Source organism: Oncorhynchus nerka, linkage group LG9a (genome assembly GCF_034236695.1).
Source record: "Oncorhynchus nerka isolate Pitt River linkage group LG9a, Oner_Uvic_2.0, whole genome shotgun sequence".
NCBI classification, from domain to species: domain Eukaryota; kingdom Metazoa; phylum Chordata; class Actinopteri; order Salmoniformes; family Salmonidae; genus Oncorhynchus; species Oncorhynchus nerka.
The window spans coordinates 12,880,341-12,904,327 of record NC_088404.1 but is presented as its reverse complement, the minus strand read 5'-3'; the positions used below and the strand labels follow the sequence as shown (position 1 = coordinate 12,904,327).

The following is a 23,987-nucleotide window of genomic DNA, read 5'->3' as shown; positions in this document are numbered from 1 at the left end:
GAGAGAAAGGAAGAGGGAGAGAGAGAGACAGAGAGAGACAGAAAAAGAGAGAGAGAGAGAAAGAGAGAAATATAGAGAGAAAGGAAGAGGGAGAGAGAGAGACAGATAAAGAGAGAAAGAGAGAAAGATAGAGAGAAAGGAAGAGGGAGAGAGAGAAGCAGAGGCAGAGGGATATACAGGGAGGGAGAGGGAGAGGGAGAGTTGAGAGGGAGAGGGAGAGGGAGAGAGAGAAGCAGAGGCAGAGGGATATACAGGGAGGGAGAGGGAGAGGGAGAGGGAGAGTTGAGAGGGAGAGGGAGAGGCAGAGGGATATACAGGGAGGGAGAGGGAGAGGGAGAGGGAGAGTTGAGAGGGAGAGGGAGAGGGAGAGGGAGAGAGAGAAGCAGAGGCAGAGGGATATACAGGGAGGGAGAGGGAGAGGGAGGATAAACATACTTCGACTTTGCTTGAAAGTAATGTGTTTAGTTCTTTCAGTCTTGTGGGAGCGACAAACTAAAATAGGTCTGCCTCTTTAGAGGTTATTACAACCTCTTCCAGACTCCACAGCAATATAATGAATGTGATGTGTTCATAGTTCTTCTTACGGTCTAGTGGGACCTCCAGAGCATTGCCTAGGTGACCCAAGATCAGCATCAGGAAGACTGCTGCACCCGCCCTCGTCCTCGTCCTCTCCATGATTGGTTATCTGACACGAAGGTCCTCCCCCCCAGACGCAGATAAGACCCGCCTCTCTCCTCAATCAGAATGCCTCGGACTCGTGCACATTTACAACTAAAGAGAGAGAGAGAGAGAGAGAGAGAGAGAGAGAGAGAGAGAGAGAGAGAGAGAGAAAGATGGAGAAAGAGAGAGCGGGAGAAAGAGAGAGAGTGAGAGAAAAATGGAGAAGAGGAAAAATAGGAGGGGGAGCGAACATATAGGAACATACATTATTCAGATGAAAAGGCAAAGCACATCCTCTCCAGTATCTATGGTCATAAATCAAGAGACCGAGAAGAGACTGTGCCACGTTTCAGATGTACAGTTAGATCAATAGCAGGTGACTGAGACTGTTTCAGATGTACAGTTAGATCAATAGCAGGTGACTGAGACTGTGCCACGTTTCAGATGGACAGTTAGATCAATAGCAGGTGACTGAGACTGTGCCACGTTTCAGATGGACAGTTAGATCAACTGCAGGTGAAGTCATTATTCACTCTAGAGAGACAGATACAGGTGGCTGTCGCTGTGTGACTGTGGATCCAAGGTGGTTGCTATGCAGGTGGAGATGGACTTAGCTGGGAGATGTGAACAACTGTTTTGATCTAGTGCGCTCTGATGTGTGTGTGTGTGTGTGTGTGTGTGTGTGTGTGTGTGTGTGTGTGTGTGTGTGTGTGTGTGTGTGTGTGTGTGTGTGTGTGTGTGTGTGTGTGTGTGTGTGTGTGTGTGTGTGTGTGTGTATGTATGTATGTATGTATGTGTGTGTGTGTGTGTGTGTGTGGGGTGTGTGTGTGTGTGGTGTGTGTGTGTATGTGTGTGAACTAGTGTGCTCCAATGGGGAGCGACGTGGCCCACACGTCTTCATTTAGCTGATTCACTGCCATGACGTTAGTACCATTAAGCTACTGCCATATCGATCACATCAACCATCAACCTCAGATGACATGCTGCCAGTGGATACCTCCCCTCCCCTTGCTCCTCCCCTCCCTTCTCTCCTCTCCTCGCCTCTCTCCTCCCCCTCTCTCCTCTCCTCCCCTCTCTCCTCTCCCTCCCCTCTCTCCTCCCCTCCCCTCTCTCCTCTCCTCCCCTCTCTCCTCCCCTCCCTTGCTCATCCTCTCCCCTCTCTCCTCTCCTCCCCTCTCTCCTCCCCTCCCCTCTCTCCTCTCCTCCCCTCCTCTCCCATCCTCTCATCTGTCTTTCTGTCTGGCTGACTGACTGAAATTAGGTCACAGGCAGAACCCTGATAGCCAAGGAAGTAGAGAAGGTAGTTGACAGACATCAGCACGCATCAGTAATGAGAGGAGCAGAGATCGTGTTATGGTTATGGGATATGGTTTGTTGTAGAATCTCTAGGATAGCTAGATTGCTGTGATGCACCACTGTGTGGATGAGGGCTGTGTTTTATGTTCAAGTTCATTGAAGGGGCTAGTCTTGCACCTAATGATGGAAATCTGAGTGTTAATTGATAGACTGAGTGTTAATTGATTAACTGAGTGTTAATTGCATCAGGTTCATCATAATGCAATGTAACCAGAGGGTTATTCACCCAATATTAAAGTTGCAATCTGCAATAGCTATTGTTGTAACTACTAACTGTCCCTCAGATTGTGGCTTTATGTACTATATAAAGTTGACACTTGTGAAGATACGGAGCAGGAAATGAAGGGGTTTGCTTGTTGCCAGGCAGCTTAACAATGTAATTATGCCACTATCCAACCTAGAGAGAGAGAGTGGAGAGAGAGAGGAGAGAGAGAGGAAAGAGAGAGGAAATAGGAGAGAAAGAGACAGAGAGAGAAAGAGAGGGATGAGACAGAGAGAAAGAGAGAGAGGAAAGAGTACAGAAAGAGACAGAGAGAGAAAGAGAGGGATGAGACAGAGAGAAAGAGAGGAGAGAGAGGAAAGAGTAGAGACAGAGAGAAAGAGAGGAGAGAGAGGAAAGAGTAGAGAAAGAGAGAGAGAGGAGAGAGAGGAGAGTAGAGACAGAGAGAAAGAGAGGAGAGAGAGGAAAGAGTAGAGAAACAGAGAGAGAGGAGAGAGAGGAAAGAGTAGAGACAGAGAGAAAGAGAGGAGAGAGAGGAAAGAGAGAGACAAAGGAAAGAGGAGAGAAAGAGACAGACAGACAGACAGACAGACAGACAGACAGACAGACAGACAGACAGACAGACAGAGAGAGAGAGAGAGAGAGAGAGAGAGAGAGAGAGAGAGAGAGAGAGAGAGAGAGAGACAGAGAGAGACAGAGAGAGAGAGAGAGACAGAGAGAGACAGAGAGAGAGAGAGAGAGAGAACCCAATGCGCCCTAGACCTTCTGTCTGACGACCAACTAGGGCCACCAAGCCACATAATAATACACACAGGCACAAACGACCTGAGAGCACAGCAGTAAAGGGTGGCCACAGCACTCAAGGGAGTGATTGAAAAAGCTTATTCCACTTTCCCCAATGTATAAGTGGTTATCTCCACCCTGCTACCATGATAAGACTTGCTACCATACAGCGTGTTAGGAGCCCCCTAACAAGCTGGTCCTGGGGCTCTGTTCACAAACACAAACACACCCCACAGAGCCCCAGGACAGCAACACAATTAGACCCAACCACATCATGAGAAAACTAAAAGATAGTTACTTGACGCATTGGAAAGAATCACACAAAAAAACGGAGCAAATGTTATTTGTTCCTAAACAGAGAGTACACAGTGGCAGAATACCTGACCACTGTGACTGTCCCAAACTTAAGGAAAGCTTTGACTATGTACAGACTCAGTCAGCATAGCCTTGCTATTGAGAAAGGCTGCCGTAGGCAGACCTGGCTCTCAAGAGAAGACAAGCTACGTGCTCACTGCCCACAAAATGAGGTGGAAACTGAGCTGCACTTCCTATCCTCCTGCCCAATGTATGACCATAAACACATATTTCCCTCAGATTACACAGACCCACAAAGAATTCTAAAACAAACCCAATTTTGATAAACTCCCATATCTACTGGGTGAAATACCACAGTGTGCCATCACAACAGCAAGATTTGTGACCTGTTGCCACAAGAAAAGGGCAACCAGTGAAGAACAAACACCATTGTAAATACAACCCATATTTATGTTAATTTATTTTAATTTATATACCCTAACCATTTGTAAATAATATATCATTTGAAAATCTTCATTCTTTTGGAGTTTATGTGAGTGTAATGTTTACTGTTCATTTTTTATTTCACTTTAGTTTGTTATCTACTTCACTTGCTTTGGCAATGTAAACATGTTTCCCATGACAATAAAGCCTTTACATTGAAATTGAGAGAGAGAGAGAGAGAGAGAGAGAGAGAGAGAGAGAGAGAGAGAGAGAGAGAGAAAGAGAAGAGAGTCAGAGAGAGCGAGAGAAGAAACAGATTGAGAAAGAAAAGAGGAGAGAGAGCGAGTGAGAGGAGAGATAGAGAGAGAGACAGAGAGCGAGAGAGAGAAACGAGAGAGAGAAAGAGAGGGAGAGGAGAGTCAGAAAGAGAGAGAGAGAGAGAGAGAAGGGAGAGTCAGAGAGAGAGGAGAGTCAGAGAGAGAGTGAAGAGGCAAAGAGAGAGAGAGAGAGAGAGAAAGAAGAGAGAGAGAGAAAGAAGAGCGAGAGAGAGAGAGAGAGAAAGTGAGAGAGAGAGAGAGACAGGGAGAGAGAGAGAGAGAGAGAGAGAGAGAGAGAGAGACAGAGAGAAAGAAAGAAAGAAAGAAGAGAGAGCGAGAGAGAGAGAGAGAGAGAGAGAGAGAGACAGAGAGAGACAGAGAGAGACAGAGAGAAAGAAAGAAGAGAGAGCGAGAGAGAGAGAGGGGGGGGGTTGCCAAAGAAAAAAGGGAATAATAATAATTGCCAAGAAGACTCAGAATAGGAGATCAATTCCTGGAAATACAATCAAGGATTCTTCTAAATACCAGCTTCTTACTCTTTTTTTCAGCCAATTAGGAAGTGCTCTGTTGAAACAGAATATCCTTACATCTTAGCGAATCATACTTAATTCAACAGTAGCATCATAAAATAGTCTATATACATTTGGTATGCATGCATACTCTACCATCAAACAGTAGAAATACTACACAGCTCTGCGGAAGAGATTGAGACATTTTCTCCATTTAGGAATTGGAGTATGACCTGATTTTATCCTGCTGCCTTCTTGCCAATGTCACCTGAGGCGCCCGGTCAGTGTCCCACTAAATCTAATGAAAATGTCACAGTCTTCCAGCACAGCAGAATAAAGTGCTCTGCCCGGTTGTCTCAGACGGTGATATTTGATTTGGGATTTTTGTGTTACTCAATAAAGGAATAACGAGGTCCAATTAAGTCAGCCCTCTTTCCATCCCTCTCTCCATCTTGTTCTTCCAGCCCCCATAGCTGCCCTCATAGCTGCCCCAATAGCTGCCACCATAGCTGCCCTCATAGCTGCCCCCAAAGCTGCCCCCATAGCTGCCCCCATAGCAGCCCCCATAGCTGCCCTCATAGCTGCCCTCATAGCTGCCCCCATAGCTGCCCTCATAGCTGCCCCCATAGCAGCCCCCATAGCTGCCCTCATAGCTGCCCCCATAGCTGCCCTCATAGCTGCCCCCATAGCAGCCCTCATAGCTGCCCCCATAGCTACCCCCATAGCTGCCCTCATAGCTGCCCTCATAGCTGCCCTCATAGCTGCCCCCATAGCTGCCCTCATAGCTGCCCCCATAGCTGCCCTCATAGCTGCCCTCATAGCTGCCCTCATAGCTGCCCCCATAGCTGCCCTCATAGCTGCCCCCATATCTGCCCTCATAGCTGCCCTCATAGCTGCCCTCATAGCTGCCCCCATAGCTGCCCTCATAGCTGCCCTCATAGCTGCCCCCATAGCTGCCCCCATAGCAGCCCCCATAGCTGCCCCCATAGCTGCCCTCATAGCTGCAGGGTGAGTCAGGGGCCAGGACTGAGCGGAGTCTGGTAGTACTTAGCCACATCAGTAGTCTTTCCATTTTACACTATCGTGCCAAACCGGACCATACTGTGCTGGCTCTGAGATTTTCATTTTACATGGTCCTTTCCAGCATGGTTCCAGCAACTGTGGTGCATGTGTAACTGGGCCAGCCCTGTAGGCTACAACTCAGCCCAGCTTGGTTTAGTAGTGGGAATTAACCCCTACTTCTCCCTACTTCCTGGCATTACAGATAGATGATCTGATGTGTTGGTTAGTGGTGGAGTTATAGATAGATGATCTGATGTGTTGGTTAGTGGTGGAGTTACAGATAGATGATCTGATGTGTTGGTTAGTGGTGGAGTTATAGATAGATGATCTGATGTGTTGGTTAGTGGTGGAGTTATAGATAGATGATCTGATGTGTTGGTTAGTGGTGGAGTTACAGATAGATGATCTGATGTGTTGGTTAGTGGTGGAGTTACAGATAGATGATCTGATGTGTTGGTTAGTGGTGGAGTTATAGATAGATGATCTGATGTGTTGGTTAGTGGTGGAGTTACAGATAGATGATCTGATGTGTTGGTTAGTGGTGGAGTTACAGATAGATGATCTGATGTGTTGGTTAGTGGTGGAGTTATAGATAGATGATCTGATGTGTTGGTTAGTGGTGGAGTTACAGATAGATGATCTGATGTGTTGGTTAGTGGTGGAGTTATAGATAGATGATCTGATGTGTTGGTTAGTGGTGGAGTTATAGATAGATGATCTGATGTGTTGGTTAGTGGTGGAGTTATAGATAGATGATCTGATGTGTTGGTTAGTGGTGGAGTTACAGATAGATGATCTGATGTGTTGGTTAGTGGTGGAGTTACAGATAGATGATCCCATGCCCCACTTCCATTACTGACCCACTATGGCACCTCATGCCCCACTTCCATTACTGACCCACTATGCCACCCCATGCCCCACTTCCATTACTGACCCACTATGCCACCTCATGCCCCACTTCCATTACTAACCCACTATGCCACCCCATGCCCCACTTCCATTACTGACCCACTATGCCACCTCATGCCCCACTTCCATTACTAACCCACTATGCCACCTCATGCCCCACTTCCATTACTAACCCACTATGCCACCTCATGCCCCACTTCCATTACTGACCCACTATGCCACCCCATGCCCCACTTGAATTACTAACCCACTATGCCACCTCATGCCCCACTTCCATTACTAACCCACTATGCCACCCCATGCCCCACTTCCATTACTAACCCACTATGCCACCCCATGCCCCACTTCCATTACTGACCCACTATGCCACCCCATGCCCCACTTCCATTACTGACCCACTATGCCACCTCATGCCCCACTTCCATTACTAACCCACTATGCCACCTCATGCCCCACTTCCATTACTAACCCACTATGCCACCCCATGCCCCACTTCCATTACTGACCCACTATGCCACCCCATGCCCCACTTCCATTACTAACCCACTATGCCACCCCATGCCCCACTTCCATTACTGACCCACTATGCCACCTCATGCCCCACTTCCATTACTGACCCACTATGCCACCTCATGCCCCACTTCCATTACTGACCCACTATGCCACCTCATGCCCCACTTCCATTACTGACCCACTATGCCACCCCATGCCCCACTTCCATTACTAACCCACTATGCCACCCCATGCTCCACTTCCATTACTAACCCACTATGCCACCCCATGCTCCACTTCCATTACTGACCCACTATGCCACCCCATGCCCCACTTCCATTACTGACCCACTATGCCACCCCATGCTCCACTTCCATTACTGACCCACTATGCCACCCCATGCTCCACTTCCATTACTAACCCACTATGCCACCCCATGCCCCACTTCCATTACTGACCCACTATGCCACCCCATGCTCCACTTCCATTACTAACCCACTATGCCACCCCATGCCCCACTTCCATTACTGACCCACTATGCCACCCCATGCTCCACTTCCATTACTGACCCACTATGCCACCCCATGCCCTGTGCTGACACAACCAGGGAAGCCAAAGTCAATAAAGCTCAGATGGCAGCAGACTGCTGAGCCAGTAGATAAAACACAGTGTTGTCTTGAGAGTACTGTGTCAAAAGCTGACAGCACAGATCTGATAAACATCCGACAGGAGATGAGATGGCCCCTTTAAACACAATACAAATACGACTAGAGCGTACTGGCAGTCTGCTATTTAAGGTTTTCAGGAAATGCTTTTCACAGCACAGACTGTAGACTACAGCCGGTGAAAGTATGATTACATTTTATATGTTTATAATCTTCTGAATAAGTAAAATCTAACGAACGCAGGTTGTGAATTTGACCTCTTCATCTGATTTCTAATGAGAGAGGGGACTATGGGCTACCATTACTAGAACTAACTAGTACTAATTACTAATATTATCACATTGTAACTAGTTACACTAGTAGCTAGTGACACTACAGGCAATGAGAGGTTTCCAATGTGAGTGGCAACTATCCCATTACTACAACTAACTTAGCAGGTTATGAACTAACTAGGGACATGACACTAAAGGCTTTGAGCGGTCTGTTATTTCAATGTACATCATTACTAGATAGAGACTTTGTGACCTCTCTTTCCTTCTCTCTTTTATTCTGTTCATTTTTCAGGGAAAGGGTGCATTGAGCTGTCTCTGCTTTCACACACACACACACACACACACACACACACACACACACACACACACACACACAAACAAACAAACAAACACACATATGGAAATGCTAAATGGTCCTAATTAACTTCCATAATTAACTTCCATAATCAGTGGCCCATGCACTTAGCCGTTAGCCTGTAATCCTCTGTGTCTCCCCAGTCACAGAATGAGAGATTATACTGATGAGAACGTCTCCCCAGTCACAGAATGAGAGATTATACTGATGAGAACGTCTCCCCAGTCACAGAATGAGAGATTATACTGATGAGAACGTCTCCCCAGTCACAGAATGAGAGATTATACTGATGAGAACGTCTCCCCAGTCACAGAATGAGAGATTATACTGATAAGAACGTCTTCCCAGTCACAGAATGAGAGATTATACTGATGAGAACGTCTCCCCAGTCACAGAATGAGAGATTATACTGATAAGAACGTCTCCCCAGTCACAGAATGAGAGACATTATACTGATAAGAACGTCTCCCCAGTCACAGAATGAGAGACATTATACTGATAAGAACGTCTCCCCAGTCACAGAATGAGAGATTATTATTTTTTTTATTTTTTTTATTTTTTTTACCTTTATTTAACCAGGCAAGTCAGTTAAGAACACATTCTTATTTTCAATGACGGCCTGGGAACAGTGGGTTAACTGCCTGTTCAGGGGCAGAACGACAGATTTGTACCTTGTCAGCTCGGGGGTTTGAACTCGCAACCTTCCGGTTACTAGTCCAACGCTCTAACCACTAGGCTACGCTGCCGCCCCAATAAGAACATCTCCCCAGTCACAGAATGAGAGATTATACTGATGAGAACGTCTCCCCAGTCACAGAATGAGAGATTATACTGATAAGAACGTCTCCCCAGACACAGAATGAGAGATTATACTGATAAGAACGTCTCCCCAGTCACAGAATGAGAGATTATACTGATAAGAACGTCTCCCCAGTCACAGAATGAGAGATTATACTGATAAGAACGTCTCCCCAGTCACAGAATGAGAGATTATACTGATAAGAACGTCTCCCCAGTCACAGAATGAGATTGGCTGATCCTACAGCGGCAGTGGGAAGAGACTTCCCATTGGCTGCTCACACTACTGTCTTTCATGATGTAACTTCCTGTCATTAATGGGCAATTGTCATCTCGCTGTGTCATTAGAAGTCTACGGAGACGTATACGGGGGTTTGCACAGACTAGTGAGGGCTGGAAGACACCAACGCCTTAAACCTGGGGATCTTTGCTGATTCAACAATAGGATCAAATACAGATTCGATATGTTCAGTGATTCTGACACCGTGCAGCAACGCTGAGCAACTGCTCAAAATGATAAGTAACTGTTGCATTACTCTTAATCCATAGTTTTATGGAAATTGACAAACAATATTCCATGTTAAGATGATGAAAGTTTCAGGATAACGAGATCCATTGACACCAATTACCGTGGAACATGAACCAATTGGACTACATTATCTATGGATGTAATATTTCATCATCATTCTTTATCAGACACTGTTTCTATGGTCCTATGTACCACTTTTCCAGACCATGTTTTCAGATTTGACATTACTGTACACTCTCTGGCCACTTTATTAGGTACACCTATCTAGTACTGGGTAGGACCCCCTTTTGTCTCCACAACAGCCTGAATTATTCACGATGTTGTACGTTAAGAGATGCCCTTCTGAACACCACTGTTTTAAACAGTTGTTATTTGAGCATTTCCTTTTCTGTTAGCTTGAATGAGTCTGGACATTGTCCTCTGACCTCTCTCATTAACAAGGTGTTTCTGCCCACAGAACTGTCGCTCACTGAATGTGTTTTGTTTATCGCACCATTCTCTGTAAACTCTAGAGACTGTAGTGAGTATAAATCCCAGGAGGGCAGCTGTTTCTGAGATGCTGGAATCACCATGTGTGGCATCAACAGTCATACCACGGTCAAAGTTGCTTAGATTACGCATCTTGCCCGTTCTAATATTTGGTTGAACAACATCTAAAAGCTCTTTACTCTATATACTCTATATATTGAGTTGCAGGCAGCCATATGATTTGAATGTAACCTTCCTTGATGAGCTAAATCAGGTCTGTAGAGCTGATGGCGTGACCTATGTCATTGTGTGGGATAATGTCAGGTTCCACCATGCTCAAATGATGCAAGCATGGTTTCAGGCCCAACCACAATTTACCACCCTGTACTTACCCCCATACTCTCCTTTCCTTAACACAATTGAGGATTTTTTCTCCACATGGAGGTGGAAGGTATATGATCGGCGCCCTCACGAACAAGCCACCCTTCTCCAGGCCGTGGATGATGCATGCAATGAAATCACGACAGACTAGTGTCAGGCCTGGATTCGCCATGCCTGAAGATTCTTCCCAAGATGTTTGGCTAATGAAAACATCCATTGTGATGTGGATGAGAACCTGTGGCCAAATCCACAAGACAGGGTTGATGGAAATATAGAAGTACAGTAATCAATCTTTTGTTTTGTTTTTTACAGTAAGCCAGGTGAGGAACACTGCAGTGATGTTTTACAGTAAGCCAGGTGAGGAACACTGCAGTGATGTTTTACAGTAAGCCAGGTGAGGAACACTGCAGTGATGTTTTACAGTAAGCCAGGTGAGGAACACTGCAGTGATGTTTTACAGTAAGCCAGGTGAGGAACACTGCAGTGATGTTTTACAGTAAGCCAGGTGAGGAACACTGCAGTTGACCTTTAACTGTTTTTTCTTTTGTTGTAGCTAATTATTTTTACTTTGATTCAAAGAAACCTATGTTGTGATTTTATTGTATTTCATCAATACATTTCAGTGTGTTCAATGATTCCACTGTGTCATTTGCAAATAAATTCATAAAAAATCCTACAATGTGATTTTCTGGATTTTATTTTCTCATTTTGTCTGTCATAGTTGAAGTGTACCTATGATGAAAATTACAGGCCTCTCTCATCTTTTTAAGTGGGAGAACTTGCACAATTGGTGGCTGACTAAATACTTTTTTGCCCCACTGTACGTGTCGTAGCATAATGAAACATGTATCACATATTTTGTACAACAATATTTAAATATTGTACGAACAACTACACAGTGAAACTATCGGTATCTTGTGTGTGGGTGATCTAAATGAATGTTCCGATGGTATTTCATGATAAATGAGTTATTTGAACCAATGATTCTGCAAGTGCAAGGTTTCTAAAGATATGAATGCACAATGCTATGTTTTGAACATTGGACAGCCTGTGTTACAAGTGATGACCGTTTTGAGTTTTGTGTCTAGAGTTTTGAAAAATGACTACAAGGTTCTGAAATTAGTGCCAAAGTGATTGTTAAAAACTGTAATAACTGTCTTGTTAGCCACTAAATTAGCATCGAGTGGTGACCAAATATCAACAACCCCAGGTAACTCGCTACTTAACCTACACCTTAGTTTTGTGACCCATTATTTCAAAGCCCCGGTGGTAGTGAGCCATTAGTTATTAGCTCCATATAAATAATAGCCTATATGATGTATTCTGAGCAGGGCTTTTGAGGATCACATTAGCCCGATCGTTTCTAGTCTCTCTCGCGGGGGCCCCTTATCTGTGGCCACAGCATCACAATGGAAATTCCACTGACCTGGTTTCAGGATACGTTACCCATAATCCTCCTCATTAAGTTTTATAATTGGGTGAGATATGCAAATAATTGCGGTTGTTAACATATGAATACAAGTCCTGTTGTCAAGGGAGATGCACAGAGGACCCAGAGATGAAAACAAACGGTCCCCTTTTCCTCCAGACTACACTGTACAGGGCTGAACCATAAAACCCCTCTTTATCCAGTTACCAACAACTATAAACATCTTATTTATATCCTCTTGTTGTTCTAGATGGATACTGGATGTAGAAGATCATTGTAAACAGATATAGCCAGAAGGGCTGGGAAGGTCCACAACAAATACAGAACATGACGAGTAAGAAAACACTGGTACACTGACAGACAAGGACAGACACACACATGTTATACACAACGATATACAAACAATAAAGACAAAAAAAATAAAATAATGAAGTATGTGTTCGAGTGTCCCTGAGTGTGTGTGTGTGTGTGTGTGTGTGTGTGTGTGTGTGTGTGTGTGTGTGTGTGTGTGTGTGTGTGTGTGTGTGTGTGTGTGTGTGTGTGTGTGTGTGTGTGTGTGTGTGTGTGTGTGTGTGTGTGTGTCCTCACAGTTACAAACATACTGCTCACCATATGTCTGCTGCAGCGGGACAAGAGAGGGCCAATGAGAAAATGAGTTTTGATCAGTCATCGAAATTAAAAATGTCTGAAAACAAATTGTTTTGGTGCAAGTGCAGCAGACAAGCGCAAAAATAATATTACGATAGTTTCCCCCCTCGCCATCACTAATAGCCACATTAAAACTCCAGTTTAGGCCTACTTCTTTTTTACATTTACATGTGTGTCTTTTAGCAGACACTCTTATCCAGAGCGACTTACAGTAGGAGTGCATACATTATTGTACTCTCTGTCACTACTACTTAGCCTAGTCAATCCAGCATTACTCTCTCAGTCAGTGGATAAATTCTGTCACTACTACTTAACCTAGTTAAAATGAGTGAGCAGAATCATTTCTGAATGCTTTACAAGTACTTATTGTCCCCCTTTACATTAGTCACTAATGCATTACCTACGCAGGCTAGTACGGCTACTAATTTTTTTTTTTTTTTTTACTAATGCTAGCGGTTAGTGTGTTGGGCCAGTAACCGAAAAGTTGCTGGATCGAATCCCTGGCATGAAGAGGTAAAAATCTGTCGTTCTGCACCTGAGCAGGGCAGTTAACCAATTGTTCCCTGGGTGCTGAAGACGTGGATGTCGATTAAGGCAGCTCTCCACACCTCCCTGATTCAGAGGGGTTGGGTTAAATGCGGAATACACTTTTCAGTTGATTACATTCAGTTGGATAACTGACTAGGTATCCCCCCTTTCCCTTTCCCTTTAGGTTGACTGCTAATGTCTAGGGTGCTATAGGTTGAGTTCAATTCTAAAGATTGAATTGACACCTCTAGTTGGAGTAAGTTAATGGGAGACCAGGGTTAATGTGAACTCAGTGGGTCTGTGTCCCATCTGTGTCATTTATAAAATAACAAATTGGATGCAGTCTATCACAGTGCCATCCGTTTTGTCACCAAAGCCCCATATATAACCCACCACTGCGACCTGTACTCTCTCGTTGGCTGGCCCTCGCTTCATACTCGTCGCCAAACCCACTGGCTCCAGGTCATCTACAAGTCTCTGCTAGGTAAAGCCCCGCCTTATCTCAGCTCACTGGTAACCATAGCAGCACCCACCCGTAGCATGCGCAGGTATATCTCACTGGTCACCCCCAAAGCCAATTCCTCATTTGGCCGCCTTTTCTTCCAGTTCTCTGCTGCCAATGACTGGAACAAACTGCAAAAATCACTGAAGCTGGAGACTCTCATCTCCCTCACTAGCTTTACGCACCGGCAGTCAGAGCAGCTCACAGATCATTGCACCTGTACATAGCCCATTTGTAAACATCCCATCCAACTACATCATCCCCATACTGTATTTATTTATTTATCTTGCTCCTTTGCACCCCAGTATCTCTACTTGCACATTCATCTTCTGCACATCTACCATTCCAGTGTTTAATTGCTATATTGTAATTACTCCGCCACTATGACCTATTTATTGCCTTACCTCCCTTATCTTACCTAATTTGCACTCACTGTATATAGACTTTTCTTTTTTTTCTACTGTATTATTGACTGTATGTTTGTTTCTTCCATGTGTAACTCAGTGTTGTTGTATGTTTCTCAACTAGCCTACCTGGTTAAATAAAGGTGAAATAAAAAATGTTTAAAAAAAATGTTGGTAACTGCCTTCTATAAAAAACACACATTGACATTCACTAAGCTTCCCCTCCTACCACTACACACACACTCACACACACACACGCACGCTCGAACACACACACACACACACACAAACACACTCATCTCAGATTCAGATTCCCCTCCACCCAATGCTAATCAGCAGAACCACTTTACAGAGAAGCTCTTAGTATTCAGATGAGAGATGTGCCGCTTACCCCCCAGTCGAGGCAAACTACAGCATTTGTCCACCAGTCTGCCTCCTGCCTCCTACACAGTGTCTCATTAAGGCCTTTAGACACTTCAGAAAGGCAGCCAATAAAAGCAGATCAGAGTCTCAGAGGAGAAGGCTACGGATGTGAACTTGACCTTGGTTTGACAGACGGTCCCCACACTGTAATTACTAGGAGAGTATCTGCTATCCCTGACATGTCAATGCTATCCTGCTGTGTGTGTGTGTGTGTGTGTGTGTGTGTGTGTGTGTGTGTGTGTGTGTGCGTGCGTGCGTGCGTGCGTGCGTGCGTGCGTGCGTGCGTGCGTGCGTGCGTGCGTGCGTGCGTGTGTGTGTGTGTGTGTGTGTGTATATGTGTGTGTGTCGTATACTGAGCAGTGGCACCACATTATCATAAACAAACACAGAAGGAGAGTGTAGTACTATCATCAGCTGAATAGTTTGGGAACTTCTTCTGCTGTTCAGAAAAACAAAACATAAAACCCTACTCCACCCTACTCTACTCCACCCTACCCTACTCTACCATACTCTACTCCACCTTACTCTACTCTACTCAACTCAACTCAACTCTACTCTACTCAACTCTACTCAACTCCACAATACACCACCCTACTCAACCCTACTCTACTCCACCCTATTCTACCCTACTCTACCCTACACCACCCTACCTTATACTCTCAGTGAGAGAATAGTTTGGAACTTCTTTGCATACGTGAAAAACCTACCCACCCTACAAAAACCTATCAACCCTACAAAAACATACCCTCCCTACAAAAACCTATCAACCCTACAAAAACCTATCCACCTACAAAAACATACTCTCCCTACAAAAACATACCTACCCTACAATAACATACCCTCCCTACAAAAACACACCTACCCTACAAAAACATACCTACCTTACAAAAACATACCCACCCTACAAAAACTTACCTAAAAAAACATACCCACTACCCTACAAAAAACCTTCCACCTACAAAACTACAAAAACCTATCCACCCTACAAAAACATACCTACCTTACAAAAACATACCCACTCTACAAAAACATACCCACCCTACAAAAACATACCCACCCTACAAAAACATACCTACCTTACAAAAACATACCCACCCTAAAAAACTTACCTACCCCTACAAAAACCCTATCCAAAAACATACCCACCCTACAAAAACATACCTACCTTACAAAAACATACCCACCCTACAAAAACATACCAACCCTACAAAAAACATACCCAAAACATACCTACCTACAAAAACATACCTACCTTACAAAAACATACCCACCCCTACCCTAAAAACATACCTACCTTACAAAAACATACCCACCCTACAAAAATATATCCACCCTACAAAAACATACCCACCCTACAAAAACATACCTACCTTACAAAAACATACCCACCCTACAAAAATTACCTACCCTACAAAAACATATCCACCCTACAAAAACATACCTACCTTACAAAAACATACCCACCCTACAAAAATATATCCACCCTACAAAAACATACCCACTCTACAAAAACATACCCACCCTACAAAAACTTCTCTGTATCACGGAGGCGCTCCGCACTGCTAAAGCTAACTCTCTCTCCTCTGCTCTCATCCTTCTAGACCTATCGGCTGCCTTCGATACTGTGAACCATCAGATCCTCCTCTCCACCCTCTCCGAGTTGGGCATCTCCGGCGCGGCCCACGCTTGGATTGCGTCCTACCTGACAGGTCGCTCCTACCAGGTGGCGTGGCGAGAATCCGTCTCCACACCACGTGCTCTCACCACTGGTGTCCCCCAGGGCTCTGTTCTAGGCCCTCTCCTATTCTCGCTATACACCAAGTCACTTGGCTCTGTCATAACCTCACATGGTCTCTCCTATCATTGCTATGCAGACGACACACAATTAATCTTCTCCTTTCCCCCTTCTGATGACCAGGTGGCGAATCGCATCTCTGCATGTCTGGCAGACATATCAGTGTGGATGACGGATCACCACCTCAAGCTGAACCTCGGCAAGACGGAGCTGCTCTTCCTCCCGGGAAGGACTGCCCGTTCCATGATCTCGCCATCACGGTTGACAACTCCATTGTGTCCTCCTCCCAGAGCGCTAAGAACCTTGGCGTGATCCTGGACAACACCCTGTCGTTCTCAACTAACATCAAGGCGGTGGCCCGTTCCTGTAGGTTCATGCTCTACAACATCCGCAGAGTACGACCCTGCCTCACACAGGAAGCGGCGCAGGTCCTAATCCAGGCACTTGTCATCTCCCGTCTGGATTACTGCAACTCGCTGTTGGCTGGGCTCCCTGCCTGTGCCATTAAACCCCTACAACTCATCCAGAACGCCGCAGCCCGTCTGGTGTTCAACCTTCCCAAGTTCTCTCACGTCACCCCGCTCCTCAGCTCTCTCCACTGGCTTCCAGTTGAAGCTCGCATCCGCTACAAGACCATGGTGCTTGCCTACGGAGCTGTGAGGGGAACGGCACCTCAGTACCTCCAGGCTCTGATCAGGCCCTACACCCAAACAAGGGCACTGCGTTCATCCACCTCTGGCCTGCTCGCCTCCCTACCACTGAGGAAGTACAGTTCCCGCTCAGCCCAGTCAAAACTGTTCGCTGCTCTGGCCCCCCAATGGTGGAACAAACTCCCTCACGACGCCAGGACAGCGGAGTCAATCACCACCTTCCGGAGACACCTGAAACCCCACCTCTTTAAGGAATACCTAGGATAGGATAAAGTAATCCCTCTCACCCCCCTTAAAAGATTTAGATGCACTACTGTTCCACTGGATGTCATAAGGTGAATGCACCAATTTGTAAGTCGCTCTGGATAAGAGCGTCTGCTAAATGACTTAAATGTAATGTAATGTAAATACCCACCCTACAAAAACATACCCACCCCAAAATCTTTGTTTAATATAGAATATGACCCCTTGAAATTGCTACATTTTGGAGAATCACCAAAACACAACTGTTTTTAAAAGTCCTCTTCACTTTGATGTAAAATGTCTCTGCGATCATTAAAGACTAAAGTCTCTCTTTAAAAATACATCTGCAGGAGCAGCTAGTGGAATAACACTTTCAAACAGCACTCTGTATCCATGGCAATCCACTGCTATCCTTTGATCTCCATGCCTACAGAGATGTCAACCTTCATCAAACACAGACATATGAAAAAGGACAAAACCACAGACAGACAAAGCCGACATTTCTCAACTCAGTAAAAAAAAAAAAGTTTAAAAAATAAGAAAACTCAACTGTACACTTAACATCTGCGCTCGTCCTGAACAATCTCAGCTTCTTCGGGCCAAACAACAATAGAGGTGTGATTAAAATCTTAGTTCGCCAACTAGGATGTCCGCCGGACGTTATGAACCAGCGATAGCTTACTCTCTGAAGGGTGGAAGCACAGTCAGGAGGGAGCCAATATGGGGAGTTTTCTTTAAGCTTAGGCTCTATATGACAGTAAGCCATAGTAGCAAGCTGGGGTCTTAGTGGTGTTAAATATACAATGACAACCTCCAGAACAACTTTTACTGTCCTACTCATCTGTCTTGCACTCATATTCGCTCATGTCTTCTCTTAGTGGTTCTTACATTGATTTAGCAGACTGTGGCTAATTTAAACAAGGTTTTGCCTGCTATGACTGTGATACGTAATTGTTATTACCTACCTTAGTTGAAGGCTTTGATTGATAAGAGTGCCTGTTAAACTAATGTTTAACAGGCAGGGTAGCCTAGTGGTTAGAGCGTTGGACTAGTAACCGAAAGGGTGCAAGTTCGAATCCCCGAGCTGACAAGGTACAAATCTGTCGTTCTGCCCCTGAACAGGCAGTTAACCCACTGTTCCTAGGCCGTCATTGAAAATAAGAATTTGTTCTTAACTGACTTGCCTGGTAAAATAAAAAAATAAAAAAATACAAATACAAAGTCCTATTTCTCCCAGTCCTGTTGTCATAGCAAATCAGTTATTTTGTAGGATGCTGAATGACATTCTTGATGATGGGTGCTGCATGCTGTGAGTCAATGGTAAACATCCTGTATCCAGCCAGGCCTTTCTAGTACAGTCCAGTTACTGTATCAATGAGTATTATTTTAACTGCATACCATTTTACAATCTGCTGATGGTCAGCACTGGGTCATTCAGCCTTGCTGTCTATGCATAGTGTTGTCGTGTCACATTAGTCTGGCACAATCTGTTCCACAATGTAACATGTACCTGTATCACTACAGTGCGGTCCATTCTGAATACAGACAGGGGTCTCTCTAGCATAATCTACTATGATTCACTACAAGTTACCAGAATATGTAACTAACTGCCTGTGGGAAAGTTTGGTGAGAAAATGAATCTAGTGGCAGGTGGTTGGGGTAGGAGGGTGAGAGGGAAAGGGGGCAGACCACCTCCACATTCATAGACCTCCTCCACAATAGGACCCTCCTGCCTCCCCTGCCTGTGTCTCAGCCCCTCAGCCACACACACACACACGTACCCCTTCATCTGGCTATATCTGTGAAAGGTCACTACAGAGGAGGTCCTCCTCACAACCCAAAGGCTGTTCAGAGGGGCTACGGAACTCTCAGACCCCTCTATTGGATTCTATAGGCTTCCCTACACCGCTTGGCCCAGGCCAGCCAATGTGTGTGTGGTGTGCATGTGTGTGTGTGTGCACGTTCGTGTCTGCTTGCGTGCGGGCCATTTCCCGGTCCTGGCAGGTAGCCTGGAAGTTAAAGCCAGCAACCTTTAGTTTCCTGGATTGTCCTGGATTGAATCCTCGAGTCGATAAGGTAAAACTCTGTTGTTCTGACTGTGAGCAAGGCTGTTAATCCCAAACAACAACTGGTTGTTGATGACGTGGACATCGATTAAGGCAGCCTCCCACACCTCTCTGATTCAGAGGGGTTGGGTTAAATGTGGAAGACACATTTCAGTTAAATGCATTCAGTTGTACAACTGACTAGGTATCCCCCTTTCCCTATACAACTGACTACGTATCCCCCTTTCCCTATACAACTGACTAGGTATCCCCCTTTCCCTATACAACTGACTAGGTATCCCCTTTCCCTATACAACTGACTAGGTATCCCCCTTTCCCTATACAACTGACTAGGTATCCCCCTTTCCCTATACAACTGACTAGGTATCCCCCTTTCCCTATACAACTGACTAGGTATCCCCCTTTCCCTATACAACTGACTAGGGATCCCATTTCACTATACAACTGACTAGGTGTCCCCCTTTCTCTACTGACTAGGTATCCCCCTTTCCCTATACAACTAACTAGGTATCCCCCTTTCCCTATACAACTGACAAGGTATCCCCTTTCCCTATTCAACTGACTAGGTATCCCCCTTTCCCTATACAACTGACAAGGTATCCCCTTTCCCTATACAACTGACTAGGTATCCCCCTTTCCCTATACAACTGACTAGGTATCCCCCTTTCCCTATACAACTGACAAGGTATCCCCTTTCCCTATACAACTGACTAGGTATCCCCCTTTCCCTATACAACTGACTAGGTGTCCCCCTTTCCCTATACAACTGACTAGGTATCCCCTTTCCCTATACAACTGACTAGGTATCCCCATTTCCCTATACAACTGACTAGGTATCCCCCTTTCCCTATACAACTGACTAGGTATCCCCCTTTCCCTATACAACTGACTAGGTATCCCCCTTTCCCTATACAACTGACTAGGTATCCCCCTTTCCCTATGCAACTGACTAGGTATCCCCCTTTCTCTACTGACTAGGTGTCCCCCTTTCCCTATACAACTGACTAGGTATCCCCTTTCCCTATACAACTGACTAGGTATCCCACTTTCCCTATACAACTGACTAGGTATCCCCCGTTCCCTATACAACTGACTAGGTATCCCCCTTTCCCTATACAACTGACTAGGTGTCCCCCTTTCCCTATACAACTGACTAGGTATCCCCCTTTCCCTATACAACTGACTAGGTATCCCCTTTCCCTATACAACTGACTAGGTATCCCCCTTTCCCTATACAACTGACTAGGTATCCACCTTTCCCTATACAACTGACTAGGTATCCCATTTCCCTATACAACTGACTAGATATCCCCTTTCCCTATACAACTGACTAGGTATCCACCTTTCCCTATACAACTGACTAGGTATCCCATTTCCCTATACAACTGACTAGATATCCCCCCTTCCCTATACAACTGACTAGGTATCCCCTTTCCCTATACAACTGACTAGGTATCCCCTTTCCCTATACAACTGACTAGGTGTCCCCTTTCCCTATACAACTGACTAGGTATCCCCTTTCCCTATACAACTGATTAGGTATCCCCCTTTCCCTATACAACTGACTAGGTATCCCCCTTTCCCTTTTCAACTGACTAGGTATCCCCCTTTCCCTATACAACTGACTAGGTATCCCCCTTTCCCTATACAACTGACTAGGTGTCCCCTTTCCCTATACAACTGACTAGGTATCCCCCTTTCCCTATTCAACTGACTAGGTATCCCCCTTTCCCTATACAACTGACTAGGTATCCCACTTTCCCTATACAACTGACTAGGTATCCCCCTTTCCCTATACAACTGACTAGGTATCCCCCTTTCCCTATACAACTGACTAGGTATCCCCCTTTCCCTATACAACTGACTAGGTATCCCCTTTCCCTATGCAACTGACTAGGTATCCCCTTTCTCTACTGACTAGGTGTCCCCCTTTCCCTATACAACTGACTAGGTATCCCCTTCCCTATACAACTGACTAGGTATCCCACTTTCCCTATACAACTGACTAGGTATCCCCCCGTTCCCTATACAACTGACTAGGTATCCCCGTTTCCCTATACAACTGACTAGGTGTCCCCCTTTCCCTATACAACTGACTAGGTATCCCCCTTTCCCTATACAACTGACTAGGTATCCCCTTTCCCTATACAACTGACTAGGTATCCCCCTTTCCCTATACAACTGACTAGGTATCCACCTTTCCCTATACAACTGACTAGGTATCCCATTTCCCTATACAACTGACTAGATATCCCCCTTTCCCTATACAACTGACTAGGTATCCACCTTTCCCTATACAACTGACTAGGTATCCCATTTCCCTATACAACTGACTAGATATCCCCCCTTCCCTATACAACTGACTAGGTATCCCCTTTCCCTATACAACTGACTAGGTATCCCCTTTCCCTATACAACTGACTAGGTGTCCCCCTTTCCCTATACAACTGACTAGGTATCCCCCTTTCCCTATACAACTGATTAGGTATCCCCCCTTTCCCTATACAACTGACTAGGTATCCCCCTTTCCCTTTTCAACTGACTAGGTATCCCCCTTTCCCTATACAACTGACTAGGTATCCCCCTTTCCCTATACAACTGACTAGGTGTCCCCTTTCCCTATACAACTGACTAGGTATCCCCCTTTCCCTATTCAACTGACTAGGTATCCCCCCTTTCCCTATACAACTGACTAGGTATCCCACTTTCCCTATACAACTGACTAGGTATCCCCCTTTCCCTATACAACTGACTAGGTGTCCCCTTTCCCTATACAACTGACTAGGTATCCCCTTTCCCTATACAACTGACTAGGTATCCCCATTTCCCTATACAACTGACTAGGTATCCCCTTTCCCTATACAACTGACTAGGTATCCCCTTTCCCTATACAACTGACTAGGTATCCCCCTTTCCCTATACAACTGACTAGGTATCCCCCTTTCCCTATGCAACTGACTAGGTATCCCCCTTTCTCTACTGACTAGGTGTCCCCCTTTCCCTATACAACTGACTAGGTATCCCCTTTCCCTATACAACTGACTAGGTATCCCACTTTCCCTATACAACTGACTAGGTATCCCCCGTTCCCTATACAACTGACTAGGTATCCCCGTTTCCCTATACAACTGACTAGGTGTCCCCCTTTCCCTATACAACTGACTAGGTATCCCCCTTTCCCTATACAACTGACTAGGTATCCCCTTTCCCTATACAACTGACTAGGTATCCCCCTTTCCCTATACAACTGACTAGGTATCCACCTTTCCCTATACAACTGACTAGGTATCCCATTTCCCTATACAACTGACTAGATATCCCCCTTTCCCTATACAACTGACTAGGTATCCACCTTTCCCTATACAACTGACTAGGTATCCCATTTCCCTATACAACTGACTAGATATCCCCCTTTCCCTATACAACTGACTAGGTATCCCCTTTCCCTATACAACTGACTAGGTATCCCTTTCCCTATACAACTGACTAGGTGTCCCCCTTTCCCTATACAACTGACTAGGTATCCCCCTTTCCCTATACAACTGATTAGGTATCCCCCTTTCCCTATACAACTGACTAGGTATCCCCCTTTCCCTTTCAACTGACTAGGTATCCCCCTTTCCCTATACAACTGACTAGGTATCCCCATTTCCCTATACAACTGACTAGGTGTCCCCTTTCCCTATACAACTGACTAGGTATCCCCCTTTCCTATTCAACTGACTAGGTATCCCCCTTTCCCTATACAACTGACTAGGTATCCCACTTTCCCTATACAACTGACTAGGTATCCCCCTTTCCCTATACAACTGACTAGGTATCCCCCTTTCCCTATACAACTGACTAGGTATCCCCCTTTCCCTATACAACTGACTAGGTATCCCCCTTTCCCTATGCAACTGACTAGGTATCCCCTTTCTCTACTGACTAGGTGTCCCCCTTTCCCTATACAACTGACTAGGTATCCCCTTTCCCTATACAACTGACTAGGTATCCCCCTTTCCCTATACAACTGACTAGGTATCCACCTTTCCCTATACAACTGACTAGGTATCCCATTTCCTATACAACTGACTAGATATCCCCCTTTCCCTATACAACTGACTAGGTATCCACCTTTCCCTATACAACTGACTAGGTATCCCATTTCCTATACAACTGACTAGATATCCCCCTTCCCTATACAACTGACTAGGTATCCCCTTTCCCTATACAACTGACTAGGTATCCCCTTTCCCTATACAACTGACTAGGTGTCCCCTTTCCCTATACAACTGACTAGGTATCCCCCTTTCCCTATACAACTGATTAGGTATCCCCCTTTCCCTATACAACTGACTAGGTATCCCCTTTCCCTTTTCAACTGACTAGGTATCCCCCTTTCCCTATACAACTGACTAGGTATCCCCTTTCCCTATACAACTGACTAGGTGTCCCCTTTCCCTATACAACTGACTAGGTATCCCCCTTTCCTATTCAACTGACTAGGTATCCCCCTTTCCCTATACAACTGACTAGGTATCCCACTTTCCCTATACAACTGACTAGGTATCCCCCTTTCCCTATACAACTGACTAGGTATCCCCCTTTCCCTATACAACTGACTAGGTATCCCCCTTTCCCTATACAACTGACTAGGTATCCCCCTTTCCCTATGCAACTGACTAGGTATCCCCTTTCTCTACTGACTAGGTGTCCCCCTTTCCCTATACAACTGACTAGGTATCCCCTTTCCCTATACAACTGACTAGGTATCCCACTTTCCCTATACAACTGACTAGGTAT

At 45.3% G+C, this 23,987-nt stretch overlaps 2 protein-coding genes across 9 annotated transcripts in view; both read right to left on the bottom strand.

The window, feature by feature from the left end:
- Positions 1-23,987, bottom strand: part of LOC115123238 (neuronal cell adhesion molecule-like) — a 183,702-nt gene that overhangs the window by 51,114 nt on the left and 108,601 nt on the right. For all 8 annotated transcript variants that reach the window (XM_065022341.1, XM_065022334.1, XM_065022337.1 and 5 more), the window contains exon 3: positions 585-771. In XM_065022341.1, the coding sequence (XP_064878413.1) occupies positions 585-675 (91 nt within the window). In that variant the 5' untranslated portion in view covers positions 676-771. The remainder of the gene's footprint in view (positions 1-584; positions 772-23,987) is intronic.
- Positions 5,002-5,655, bottom strand: LOC135573450 (keratin, type I cytoskeletal 9-like). The gene has a single exon (XM_065022789.1). The coding sequence runs from the start codon at positions 5,653-5,655 to the stop codon at positions 5,002-5,004; it is 654 nt and encodes a 217-aa protein (XP_064878861.1).

Coding starts and splice junctions, on each gene's coding strand:
- LOC135573450 (XM_065022789.1), bottom strand. CDS start 5,655: ATGGAAAGACTACTGATGTGGCTAAGTACTACCAGACTCCGCTCAGTC.